Below are 13028 nucleotides of genomic sequence, written 5' to 3' on the forward strand. Positions count from 1 at the left end.
AATTTCAAAGATTTTCATTCATGTTTCCAAACACACAGCATTAGAATATAAATAGAAAACAACATATGATCAAAGTAGGCTCATGAATATATCCATTATATCAAAATGGCACGCAGTGCATTGTCCAATACATACATGATGATGATATAAAGATCAAAACAAAAACACATAACCGAGGCTATAAATGGCCTCTACAACAAAAGTCTATGACCAGTACTACTGGGCCCTGGCTACTGCTAGAGTTGCCAACATCATCTGGCTCAGTGTTACTTGGGAGCAGGAGCGAAAGTGGGGAGCGAGAGCGAAAACGGGAGCGGCAGCGACATTTTCAGAAGCTCCTGGTTTGGGAGCGAATCCCAGAGGAGTTCGACAACCAATGTCACTAACATCAAGGTACATAGAGGGATTGGTACTCTTGATTAAATACGAGTTCCATACCCTAATACATGACCAAATTCGATGGAAACATTGCAATCCTCCAATCCTGAAATCCTGAAAAACTGATAAGTCTGCTGGATTTTGAATGAAATCTAAAATTCTACTTTCTCCATATGAAATCCAATGAGGCCAAAACCACTCTCAAACATCCTGAGTCATTTCATGGTAATGTTAAAAATTTAAGTAAAAGGATGAAAATGAAGATTAAAGAGAATGTCACTTTTACTTTAAGAATTTAACATTACCATGAAATTTGAATATCATATCAATAGTAGAGAGAATTTGAGTATGTAAATAGGGTTTGGGAGGGGGAAATGGACTCCAAATAACATTTAACTAATTCATAAAACACATTGGAGTCCAAACCAATCAACAAACACTTCAAAATTTCATTAAAAAATGTCAAATCGTTGTTTTGATGGGATTACAGGCCACAGGTTATGACTCGGACGACTCAATACGAAAACGGCCGAGTTGGCCGAGTCAGCCATGACTCGGCCGAGTCATTGAATGACTCGGCCAAGTCATGGCTGACTCGGCCTACTGAACCGTTTCCTCCACTGAGTCACATTTCTGGGCAATGAAACGGATCAACTCGGCCGTTTCCGTTTCGAATCGGCCGAATTTTAAAACTATGAGTTTGAGAGATATGCTTAGTCAAAGTTGGTACTCCCAGCCAGTGGTCCAAAACCCCAAAGGGTTGCTGATATGGTAGCCTTCAATTGGCTTAGGCAAATGAGGTGTGATGATGTGGCAAGTTTCTCACTAAGAAAAATAAAGTTTAAATCCATTGGGTTTTTGTCATAAATTAAATTAAATGATGTTATTAAGAAAAGAGTGTTTATGAAAGGTGTCAACAATTATTAAATATGAATAAAGGGTTTTTAGAAAGACTAATTCATGGCCCCAAAAGTCAAAAGTGAAATTAAATAAAATGATGGAGGTCGACCTTAATTTTTTGGCCCATCAAATTTGAAACTTAGAATTTCAAATTCCCTCCTATTCTTCAAGTCGGCTTCCACTAATGAGGACACTTCAAATCTATATAAAGATACATCTCTTGGGCATGGATGTATCTAGCTTACGCAACACTGAAGCATCAAGGCATAAATCCAAATCAACAATTTTTTTGTAATATTCCTAATGGAAATATTAAGTATAACCGAAACATGCAATAGACAATAGTAGAGGAAATAAGCAAACACACAATATACAGGCACACCATACAAAATTTGGAGCAACTATTGAGCCATTTTATTAAAATTTGAGTTGAATAGAGTAAATATGGCATGGAACAGTGCACTTGTGCTTGCATAAGCAAGCTAGATGAGAAAATATTGAAGGTCTTAGGGGCATGTTACACCAAGCAAAGTCAAGTCTACTCCTATGCAATGGCACCTTCAAGAAGTTCCTTCAAGCATGCTACACAACCATGGAAACTATCCACAGTCTGCTCAACAAATCAGCCTCCAATCTGCCCTCAAAGTCGGCCTACAAACAGTTGACTAATCCGCCTAAATGGAGGGACAGTCCTCTATTTATAGAAGTTGTCCACTCCAAAAAGAACGCACTCACTCATCTCTGAAATCCGCAAGAAAAGGAGGACAAGAGGAACAAAGAAAGCAGAGGTAAAGGGTTCACTAGAACATCGAAGTAAGGAGGAAGAACAACAAAGTGTGAGGGATTGTTTTTCTAGGGTATATACAGTCACACATGCAAGCGAATGAAGGAGAGTCTGCGGCTATATCAGCAGTGAGACAACAGTCATATATTCCTCCTTGTTTGGGCTAGTGACTTAGGCCTATTAGGCCTAATACTCAAGCGAAGAAGAGGGTCTCTCTAGCGAAGGAAAAAGGAGCTAAAAGCTTGAAGGAAACCTCCCACATGTGCGAGAAGGTAGGGTTGTAGTGCTGCCACATCAAGTCTGCAATCTTACATGAAGAAGAAGCTCGATTGGTGAAAAGAAGAAGAGTATCATCCTATGTGAATAGGTGCACTTAGGATCAAGGAAAACATCTCTTCTAGAGCTAGCATAAGAGAGCCTATCACCAAAGAATAGAAGAATGAAGTGTCAGAAGAAGAAGGACGAAGTGTCGGAGAACAAAGTGCCAGAAGAAGTGTTGGGGAATAAGGTGTAGAAAGAAGGAAGAACTTGACTTGTGCTTGGAGGATACTCTTGTCCCGGGGTCTACACCACCATGGAAACTATCATGGAAACTATCCGCAGTCTGCTCAACAAATCAGCCTCCAATCTTCCCTCAAAGTCGGCCTACAAACAGTTGACTAGTCAGTCTAAATGGAGGGACAGTCCTCTATTTGTCCACTCCAAATAGAACGCACTCACTCATCTCTGAAATCCGCAAGAAAAAGGAGGACAAGAGGAACAAAGGAAGCAGAGGTAAAGGGTTCACTATAACATCGAAATAAGGAGGAAGAACAACGAACTGTGAGGCACTGTTTTTCTAGGGTATATAAATTCACACGTGCAAGCGAATGAAGGAGAGTCTACGGCTATATCAGCAGTGAGACAATAGTCATATATTCCTCCTTGTTTGGGCTAGTGACTTAGGCCTATTAGGCCTAATACTCAAGAGAAGAAGAGGGTCTCTCTAGCGAAGGAAAAAGGAGCTAAAAGTTTGAAGGAAACCTCCCACACGTGCGAGACAGTAGGGCTGTAGCGCTGCCACATCAAGTCTGCAATCCTACATGAAGAAGAAGCTCGATTGGTGAAAAGAAGAAGAGAATCATCCTATGTGAATAGGTGCACTTAGGATCAAGTAAAACATCTCTTCTAAAGCTAGCATAAGAGAGCGTATCACCAAGGAATAGAAGAACAAAGTGTCGGAAGAAGAAGGACGAAGTGCCGAAAGAAGTGTCGTGTTATAAATAAATATATAGGAAATAATGTTAAATAATGTAAATGATAATAATTATAAATAATGATTAGTTAATTAATAATTAGGTTGAAGAGTCGTGTGTAAATTGGACATGACTCTCCATGAAGAGACACCTGCTTGGTATATAAGCAAGCCTCTTACTCTCATTGTATCATCACTCTTATTCACACATTTAATATATAATACTTGTATCCTCGTGGATATCTTTATATTCCAAGTCTTTTGGAATATTTAATCTGAAGAAGGAACTTTGTTCGCTTCATTTGGTATCAGAGCAGTCGATCCTCTGGCTGCTCCACTGCTGCATAGAGCCTTGTTCTCTGATCCAGACCTTTGACCATCAAATTCATCAACATTGTTGTCATTGAACCATTTCGCTACAAGAATTTGAAGTTTGTCCATTTCGCTATCAAGCATTTGGCCATTCAATAATAATAATAATAATAATAATAATAATTTATATATATATATATATATGGAAAGAAAATAAAAAGTCAAAAAACAAAGATTAAAAAAAAATCAATTTTGAAAAAAAAAAAGTACATATAAAGATAAAAAAAAAAAAAATATAGTCCGATGTAAATTTTGAAGGAGAACATTCATATATATAAAAAGGTTCTACATTATCGATAAAAAGTGCATGATAAAGTTAAGAGGGAATCTTTCCAAATATATTTAAAACTATACGTAAGAGAAGGAAGAGTAAATAATATTATTTCATTAAGTGGTTTACAAGCCTGTGGTTTTAGAAACCCATGGTATTTTAAAAGTAAAAAAAAAACGGAATACAAAATCTCTTTATGTGAATGGTAAGTTTTACTTTTTATGTGGAGAACATTAACCGAGGTTTTAGAAACCCATGGTAATTGCCCATGGTATTTTAAAAGTAAAAGAAAAACATAAAGAATACAAAATCTCTTTATGTGAATGGTAAATTTTACTTTTTACATGGAGAACATTAACCGAGGTTTTAGAAACCCATGGTATTTTAGAAGTAAAAGAAAAACAAAAGGGATACAAAATCTCTTATGTGAAAGGTAAGTTTTACTTTTTACGTGGAGAACATTAACTAAGTCAAAAGTACATAAGTGGACATATATTTTATATTATAACCCAAAGAGGAGAATAGCCACATTTCACTAGCGTTGTAACTTTTCAAAAAAAAATATTATAAATAAAAGATATATAAAGAGAAGTATTATATTATAAAGGGGTATTTAAAGAAAAGTTGAAGTCATAAAATTATTGAAAATATATATAAGTACAAAGTGGGTTTTATTATAAAAAGTTGCATAAGGAGAAAATATCAGTTAAGAATTTACGTTAAAGTGAAGTAAAAAAAAAAAAAAAATATATATATATATATATATATATATATATTAAGTGAAATTTAATAAAGATAATACACCCTAAGGTTCCATTTGAGGTAATTAGAAATAATAAGGTTCCATTTGTTGTAATTATAAATAATAAGGGGTTATTATTAGACCTTGAATCTCATCAACGAATACAAAAGTAGTTCATTTCTTTCAACAACAACAATAAAATTGGAGTCTAATTCGAAAATAAAAGAAGGAACATTCTCCTATAAAGGTATTCCAATTCTAAATTTTAAATTATTTACATTGAAAGGGTGTATCCAAAGGAAAGAAATGAACATCACCATTAATCCAAACATTGAAGATAATTACATTAATATTAATTCTAGAGCCACATATAAGCGAACGAGAAGGTTTTTTTGGCGGAAAAGAATATGAAATTAATGATTTACAAGTGACAATTGATCATTATAAGTACATATCTCAATTCTGTGTCATAACTATGCTTGACAAAGAGGTTGACATAATTCTTGGTCGACCTTGGTTCAAGGAATTAGGTACGTTCATTCTAAACACAGAAAACAAATTCTTGATGTTCCCTTACAAGAAGAAGATGGTCACGTTCCAAGACATGACAACAAAATCAAAACTGATAATGCCTTCAGCAAAAGATCTTAAGGATATTTCGAAACTAATGTTTCAAGAGAATCCAGAAACAGTATCAAAGAAGCAGAAAGAGCTTGAAGAAGTCATATCCAACAAAAATAAGGAAAATTCATGTTTGAAGGAGCATAATCAAAAGCTACTTACACAAGTAAGAAAATGTAAAGCTAAGAAACACCAGTTAGAACAAGAAAAGGATATTTCTAAGAGGAGACTCAACGAAGATCTATCACGAAAAGAAGAGGAAAGTTTATGCTTAAAGAAACTTAACCAAAGGTTATTAGAACAAATCAAGTGTTTAAAAACTGAGAAGCTTGAATACCAAAATAAAGTTGACTCAGAAAATGAGGAACTTTTACGTCTCAGAAACCATAATCGAAGTCTACTCACTCAAATTAAAAAACTTAAGGATGATAGCAAATCATTGGAAAATAAGTTAGAAGAACTTATCACGAAAGAAATGTCGAAGTCGTCAGTCCAAGTTGAAGGTAAAGTAACGAATACCGATCCAGTGAATATCATAACTCAAGAAGAATGCAAACTAGTTGAAGCAAAGATGCACTTAGATGTTGTAGTTCAGATGATAAACACCCCAAGTGAAGATTTTGTAACCAACTCAACAACATCGTCACCTAAAGTAAATAAAAAAAAAAAATCACACACTTAATAAGGGAAAATCAAACCAAAAAAGTTCCCTATCGGCATCCAAATCATGAGAGTAGACAACTCAACCATGCTACGTATCGGAATTGATGTTCCAGAGAAGAGTGATGTAACCTCAATCCAGTCCTATGATGACAAGTCGTTACAAAATTCCAGTGATCAGAATATTCCACAGAAGATTAATCTAGGATGGTCTGATCCCTTCTTGTTAAAATTGGCAACTAGGGCCAAACTCCACATGGGTCATCTTATTTATGACAGCTGATATTTTTTTTGGATTCCTCTCTCCGAGAGGTGTAGGATTGATCTAAAGATCATCCGATTCCGACATGTAAAAGTGAAGATATGAATTTATTTACTTTATGGACAAATTGTCAAGGTTGGCCAACACGCAAAACAGGCATTCAAACCCCCTGCTCATCCTCAACGTTGCATATAAAAGGAGGAGATCTCAAGTCATTTCATCATCATCTCATCTTCACTCATCTCTCTCCTCACTTGATTGGGTACGCTAATCTAGGCAGCGATCTCTCACACGTGCGAAGGCAAGAGGATATTTTATGTTTGGTTGCGTTGACCAGTTTGACCGAATTTCAAACGTTGTTGTTTTGGGTTGCGTTGACCTTCTTTTGACTGCGTATTTGGTGAGGTATCTTCCTCTTAGAAGGCCACAAATTTGGGCACTAAAATCAAGGTGATTTGACCTCCCATTTGACCAGCATTGACTACCCTAGGGCTGGCTGCAGGTTGACTTTTGTTGACCGGTTTTGACTGGACTTTTTCAGACTGTTTTGGATTGTTTGGGCTTGCTATTGGAGGCCGAAGTTGACTGGGTTTGACCAAGCTATTTAGAGGAAGAATTATGCCCTGTTTGACCAGCATTGACTTTTCTGGTTAGGGATTTTCTACTGCAGTCATAAATTATCAGATTTGTAATTTGTACTATCTCTCTCTCTGCTGAACTATTGAAGAATATAAGAAGAATTGATCAAGGGTTTCCCCACATTGGGGTTTGTCCCTCGCTGGTGCCACATCTTGTGTCCTATTGTCTTGGCTTATCTTCTATTGTTTATATTTATGTTATATCTGCATTTTACTATCATGCTGATGTAATTGCCAAACTGGATATTGACATTGGGCTAATAAAGAATTTGAAGTAAATTGCTCTTAAGCATAGAACATACCATTGTTACCTAAAATTAACACTTCTCAGTGCGACAATTTTGTTTGTCACTTAGAAGATCATATCAACTTGTATCGACAAAGATGACTGTTCCGAGACGAGAAGACATTCGAACTCGAAGAAGAGATCAAGCCTTTTTCATCGACAAGCTTTGAAGACAAAACTTTTTGAGGAGGAAGGCAATTTTATGAATAAATATATAGGAAATAATGTAAAATAATGTAAATGATAAGAATTATAAATAATGATTAGTTAATTAGTAATTAAGTTGAAGAGTCATATCTAAATGAGACATGACTCTCCATGAACAAACACCTGCTTGGTATATAAGCAAGCCTCTCACTCTCTTTGTATCATCATTCTTATTCACACATTTAGTATATAATATTTGTATCCTCGTGGATATCTTTATATTCCAAGTCTTCTGGAATAATTAATCTGAAGAAGGAACTTTGTTCGCTTCATGCCGGAAGAAGTGTCGGGAATAAAGTGCAGAAAAAGGGAAGGACTTGACTTGTGCTTGGAAAATACTTTTGTTAAGGGTCTAGTGTTTGGCATTGATCAATAGAAGATTCAATAAGAGAAATCCACTAAAGGGTTTTCCTCTCAAGAGAAGAGAGGTTTTGGCCCTAGCAGAGAGCCAATATCTTGTGTTCTTGTTCTTATGTTTTGGTAGCAGTTTGATGAAGTACACACACGTGCATTGATAAGAAGAAGAAGAAGATTAAGCTAACAAGAAAAGTAAAAAGACTCCATAAATTGTTATCAAGTAATGAAGAATCACACTACACTACTTTTCCCTAGATTCTTCAACAACTTCGTCCTCCCTTGGGCAATTAATTAGAAAGGACATTAGAAGCATAGGCTCGATAGCATAGGACCAAAGATCACCCAAAACCTGAAAAAGAGATTGCCGCCTAGTTTTACTAGCTCATGCATCAGATTGAAAAGAATAATCAACACGAGCATATCAAAAACAAGAACTATTAACAAGACACTTTGGCATATTAAAATATTGAGGAGCTTAAAAAAACATACCCATGTATTAAGAATCAAAGAGCTCAAAATACATACCAGCACCAATTCCAGATGAATGTTCAATCCATTCCCCAGTTAGTACATTCAGCGTGGTTCCCATCAGATCCAAAGGACTCCGCATGCTCCATAGTTTACGAACAGCACGCAATGCTGCTGCCTCATACTCAGGATTGCCTGTCAATCGTGAAAGTGCCCCCATTTCAAGTATGAGTGAACCTGTATTACAAAGATGATGTCCAGTCAACAACCATCAAAATACTCCCCACAGACAGACTTGACAGAAATTCATGGTGGGTGATTCCAGAATCCTAACCATACTTTCACGGTTAAATCTTATTTTCATTCATCAGAATTTACCTACATATATCTTTTGCTAGAAATGGGGCTAAGAATGCTTTATGGGGACAAAAGCTGGCCTGGTCGTTTTGGGAATTGATTTCAGCAATATTCTGAAGTCACTCTATTGGTCCATTTTAATGAAAGATGACACTATTACTGGGTATTTGAATGATCAATGAGCATGGAAGAGAACATTGGGGAACCATTTGACTTACAGGCATCTCTTTCTTGACGATGAGATTAATCACCACATTGAATGAGGACTCCACTATATTTCAAATGAAGATCACACCTAATCTAAGTGTCTTGAGGAAGATGCTGACAGCTGACTCTCTAGAAACTGGGGCTAAGGCTCACATGATAACCCTTCGCACTTGTATAGGGAGAGGTGAAACATTAGTTGGTCTATGGTCCCTTGACAAGTGACTTTGTGTAAGCATATTGAAAATTCAACAAAAAATAAATTGCATTTTTTCAAACAAAACAAAGGAAAAGAATACATAAGTCACCTTACCACAGCCAGATGTGCTCGTCTCTGTTGTCTCATTCTCCATGACTCCATACTAAAAAGGACATTCCTCCAAAGTTAGCAAAAAGAAAAAAAGGAGACATCAAACAGAGCTAACAATAACAAATCAGAATGCAGGTTTCAACAGATTGACATACTATAAGTAATCATTTCAGTAGAACTTTGTAGCACAGAATGTACATTTTCACGGATTGGCATATTGCAGGTAACTGTTTTCATAGAACTTTGTAGCATATGCTACACAGTTTTACCAAAACAGTTACAATAACAAAACAGTAACACATACTTAGTAAGTGACAGGTTACCTAAACCTTCCTTGTTTGTACAAACTTTAGCCAGCAAATGAGCGTGACACATAACTTGGGATATCAAATAAACATTGAGTTTATAAGATTCATTCTATGATAGCTCAAGCATTCAGAAATTAAACAGCCTCAGTGGAATCTCTGTTTATACTTCAAACACAGACATGCACAGGTAAAAAACAAAACAATAGTAAAGGAGAAATAATGATTGTAAATTGAAATACCATTCACAGATCCTGAGGATATGCTAGCTAGCAAAGTAAGACTGATTTGAGAGAAATGAGGACACTAATGCCTAATCAGCATTGGTAAGTAATATTTGATCTAATGAGTTATGGATTTACAAGGCTGCATCTGGAGAACTTTCTGTGAACATTAGACTTCCAAAATCCTGCAAATATAGCAAATACTTGTCCCAGCTAAAATTTAAAATATGCAAAAGCTACCTCGCTTTGGTTTATGTTGCATATTCTAAAATGTCCCACTAAAAAACATGTCACAAACCTATAATCAATCCTCGCAGATCCTCCTACAAGAAAACACTATCTGATAATAAACCCTTATTTTTGCAGTTAACATGCAGTCTTTGTGTCCAGCTTGGGCTAAAGAAACAGTTGACCTATTTTTCAGTCCATGCAATAGTATACCCCCCAAAATATTTGACTGATCCCAGATGAAAACCAATGTTGCAAACATCGACATTGGGATAAAATCGGCAAGGGTTTGGAAAACCAAAAAATCGTAAAAATCGGGAAAATATTGGTAAAAATCGACAAACATCAGAAAAATCAAGATACCATTAAAATATCAGTAAAAATCAGCAAACATCGGCTAGGCCAAAAAATCATGATTTCGAGATAAAAACGGGATGTTATCGAGATGTTCGCAACACTGATCAAAACACATTAGAATTATTAATATCGTAATACAATAGTGTGTAATTACTAATTGGAACACTAAAGACTGAGTTGCACAGATACGGGTATGGTATCTGGAATGGATATGCCAAATTTTTAGAAAACTATGACAATACAGCTAGAATATGCCAAATACATACATATATACATACACAAGAGAAACTGTGAGACATAAAATTCAGAATACCATTCATAGAATTCAAGGTTAGAAATAAAGCCAAGAGGAGAGGATTTTTTTTGCCTTTTTGAAAAGTACATCTTATAGTTACAAAAAAATATTTACAATCAAAAAATAAAAATGCATAAGGGTCTACATAGTGAACTTCATAAAATCTTCCTAAGAGCTACAGTAGCAGAAATAAAAACAGAATATTCTAACTCCAAAGATTGTGCATCTTTGATGAAAGCAACTCTCTTAGCCAGAATCTGATAGCATACCTCATCCTTCCACAACGTGCCTAAAGTAGACACAGAGCTAACCTCTGTTAAATTTTTTACAATGATGAACACTAGAAACCAAATTTCTGATCTGATAATTACTTCCTAATGGTCTTCAATTAATTTATCTTTATGCCACTGATATCATTGAGCAATTATACACAGAAACTCTCAACAGTAATGTAGCGAAAACAGTAAGATCATAAAGAGACAGCCATGAACAATAGAGACAACAAAATTTTCCCTGGGAAACCCAAACTTAGAAGAAAACCTAGCAACTCTTCTCAGAGAAAATTTCTTTAGAAACGTTTAGCAATCCAAATTTGTCTAGAAACCTGTGCCAAAACTCAAGTCTAAACACCAATCAAACCTGGCCAATCTACCAGCCAGTCAACACTGGTCAAACCACCCAAATAGTCAACTTTCAGCCTGGTCAACTTCAGACCTGTGATTAAAACCCATGGTCAAACCTGCAGTCAAACTCGGCCTATTTCTGCAGTCAAAGTCAGCCTCTTCTGCAGTCAAACTGAGGTAGATAATTTGATCAAACAGCAGGTCAAACTCGGTCAAATAATAGCTCTATTGACTTGGTCAAAGCTTGGTAAATTCATCCTCCTTTCAGCTCCTTTCTGTGGCTACTTGAGAAGATATGTTGTGTTGTTGAATGTAGTCAAAATGAGGAGCTCTCATTGTGCATATATACTAGTCAAATGGGGTGAATTTGACCAAGAGTCACACCCTTTCATGGTGGGGCTGACTTGACATTTTGGAGCCTACATGAAGCCCAAAAATTTTAATTTTAATTTTTTTTTCATAATTTTCCTAGGCTGCCTTAGGAGGCCTCTTGGCATGCAAGAATACCTTGCGATGCTACATAAAAATCAACATTTCCTCTTAGCAAGGGAGGCATTATCCTTGGCTCCAACAAATTTCTCCTTTGCTGAGATTTCTCCTTCATAAGAAAAGTTCATGAGTTTGCTATGTTGATGTATGTCTATAGATAACTCCAACCTAGAGTGGGCAATGTTAGTATCCAAGGCCTTTTACCTCTAGCCAAAATCCTTTATAGCTCTGTAGGCAAATCTATCAATCTCTTCTGGTCAAAGTCTTTATGACCCAGTTGTTCTATATTAATCACTAATTAATCATTATTATGATTTCTACTATTATTTATATTTACATTATATATATATATATATATATAACACTAGCCAAGTCATGTTGGCTTCTCAGGAGAGAATCTGCCCATGGAACATTCACCCTCAGCCAAAATCATTTATGGCTTCTCAAGTGAATCACATCTATTTGCTCTGGTCAAAGTCCTTTATGACATGGCCAAGCCCTTCTGGCTTCTCGGGAGAAGATCTATCCAATTCTGTAATTTGCCCCTGTAATTGCCTTGGGCAATTCATCTTTCTGGTCAAAGTCCTTTATGACCTGACCAAGTCCTTCTGGCTTCAAAGGTGAATGTATCCATCTCCCCCAGTCAAAGTCCTTTATGGCTACAAGAAATGGTCTGCCCTAACCTTGCAAAGACATCAACCCTCCCTCTCAACGAGGTAGACATTTTGCATCATGCCAAGCTTGTCTCTGAAGTATACAAACTTCTCTAGACCAATGTTGCAGGAACCGTCCCCTCCCCCCAGTTTAGGAGGTGGATTCACATCCCGGACAAATCCACCCCCAATCCTCAAGCGGAACCACAGTTCCTGGAAAAAGAGAACCGCGACGGTTCCATGTGCAGTTCCATCAGCGTGAACCGTAGTTCCGACACAAATTCGACGTGGTTCCATCGCAGATCGCAACCAGTTCCGAAAGAGAGGTAGACGGTTTCATGGGTTCTTTTCTATTAATGTTTTTTTGGCTTAACTAAGGTTTAGTTGGGGTTCAAGTGAGTTAAGGATGAGTTAGGGAAAAGAGAGGATGAGCTTAAAAGGCATTTCTCCCCTCTTTTCCTCATTCTTACATCTTTGGAGAGCTTAGAGAAGAGAGGAGATACCCATCTTTTGAGATAACATTTGTGAGAGGTTTAAGGAGAGCTTGGAGGAGTGAAGGAGGACTTGGAGGAGTAAAGAAGGGTTGCCATCTATAAAATCTAAATAAGTAAGTGCAAACCCCAAACTCCCTCATTTTCTTGTCATTCTTGTTTTTTTTCCTCCCTCTCTTACTCCTTCCCATTCTTTCTTCTTGCTCATTTTATTGCAAGTTATCCATCAATATTCCAAAATGTTGTTCTTTTGGATTATCTATACCATTCCACTTTTGGTTTTCATGGTGTTGGTGGGGAGTAGGCATAGAA

At 36.5% G+C, this 13028-nt stretch overlaps 1 protein-coding gene across 6 annotated transcripts in view; it reads right to left on the reverse strand.

The window, feature by feature from the left end:
* The window catches only part of LOC149206929 (Glycosyl hydrolase family 47 protein), a 309288-nt gene that overhangs the window by 182330 nt on the left and 113930 nt on the right, over window positions 1-13028 (reverse strand). For all 6 annotated transcript variants that reach the window (XM_089395623.1, XM_089395621.1, XM_089395622.1 and 3 more), the window contains exons 7-8: window positions 9055-9103; window positions 8238-8417 (exon numbers count right to left, since the gene is read on the reverse strand). In XM_089395623.1, the coding sequence (XP_089251749.1) occupies window positions 8238-8417; window positions 9055-9103 (229 nt within the window). The remainder of the gene's footprint in view (window positions 1-8237; window positions 8418-9054; window positions 9104-13028) is intronic.

This window comes from Pinus tabuliformis, chromosome 1_2 (assembly GCF_031772625.1).
Source record: "Pinus tabuliformis cultivar Carrire ecotype Pingquan chromosome 1_2, CPIR1, whole genome shotgun sequence".
NCBI classification, from domain to species: domain Eukaryota; kingdom Viridiplantae; phylum Streptophyta; class Pinopsida; order Pinales; family Pinaceae; genus Pinus; species Pinus tabuliformis.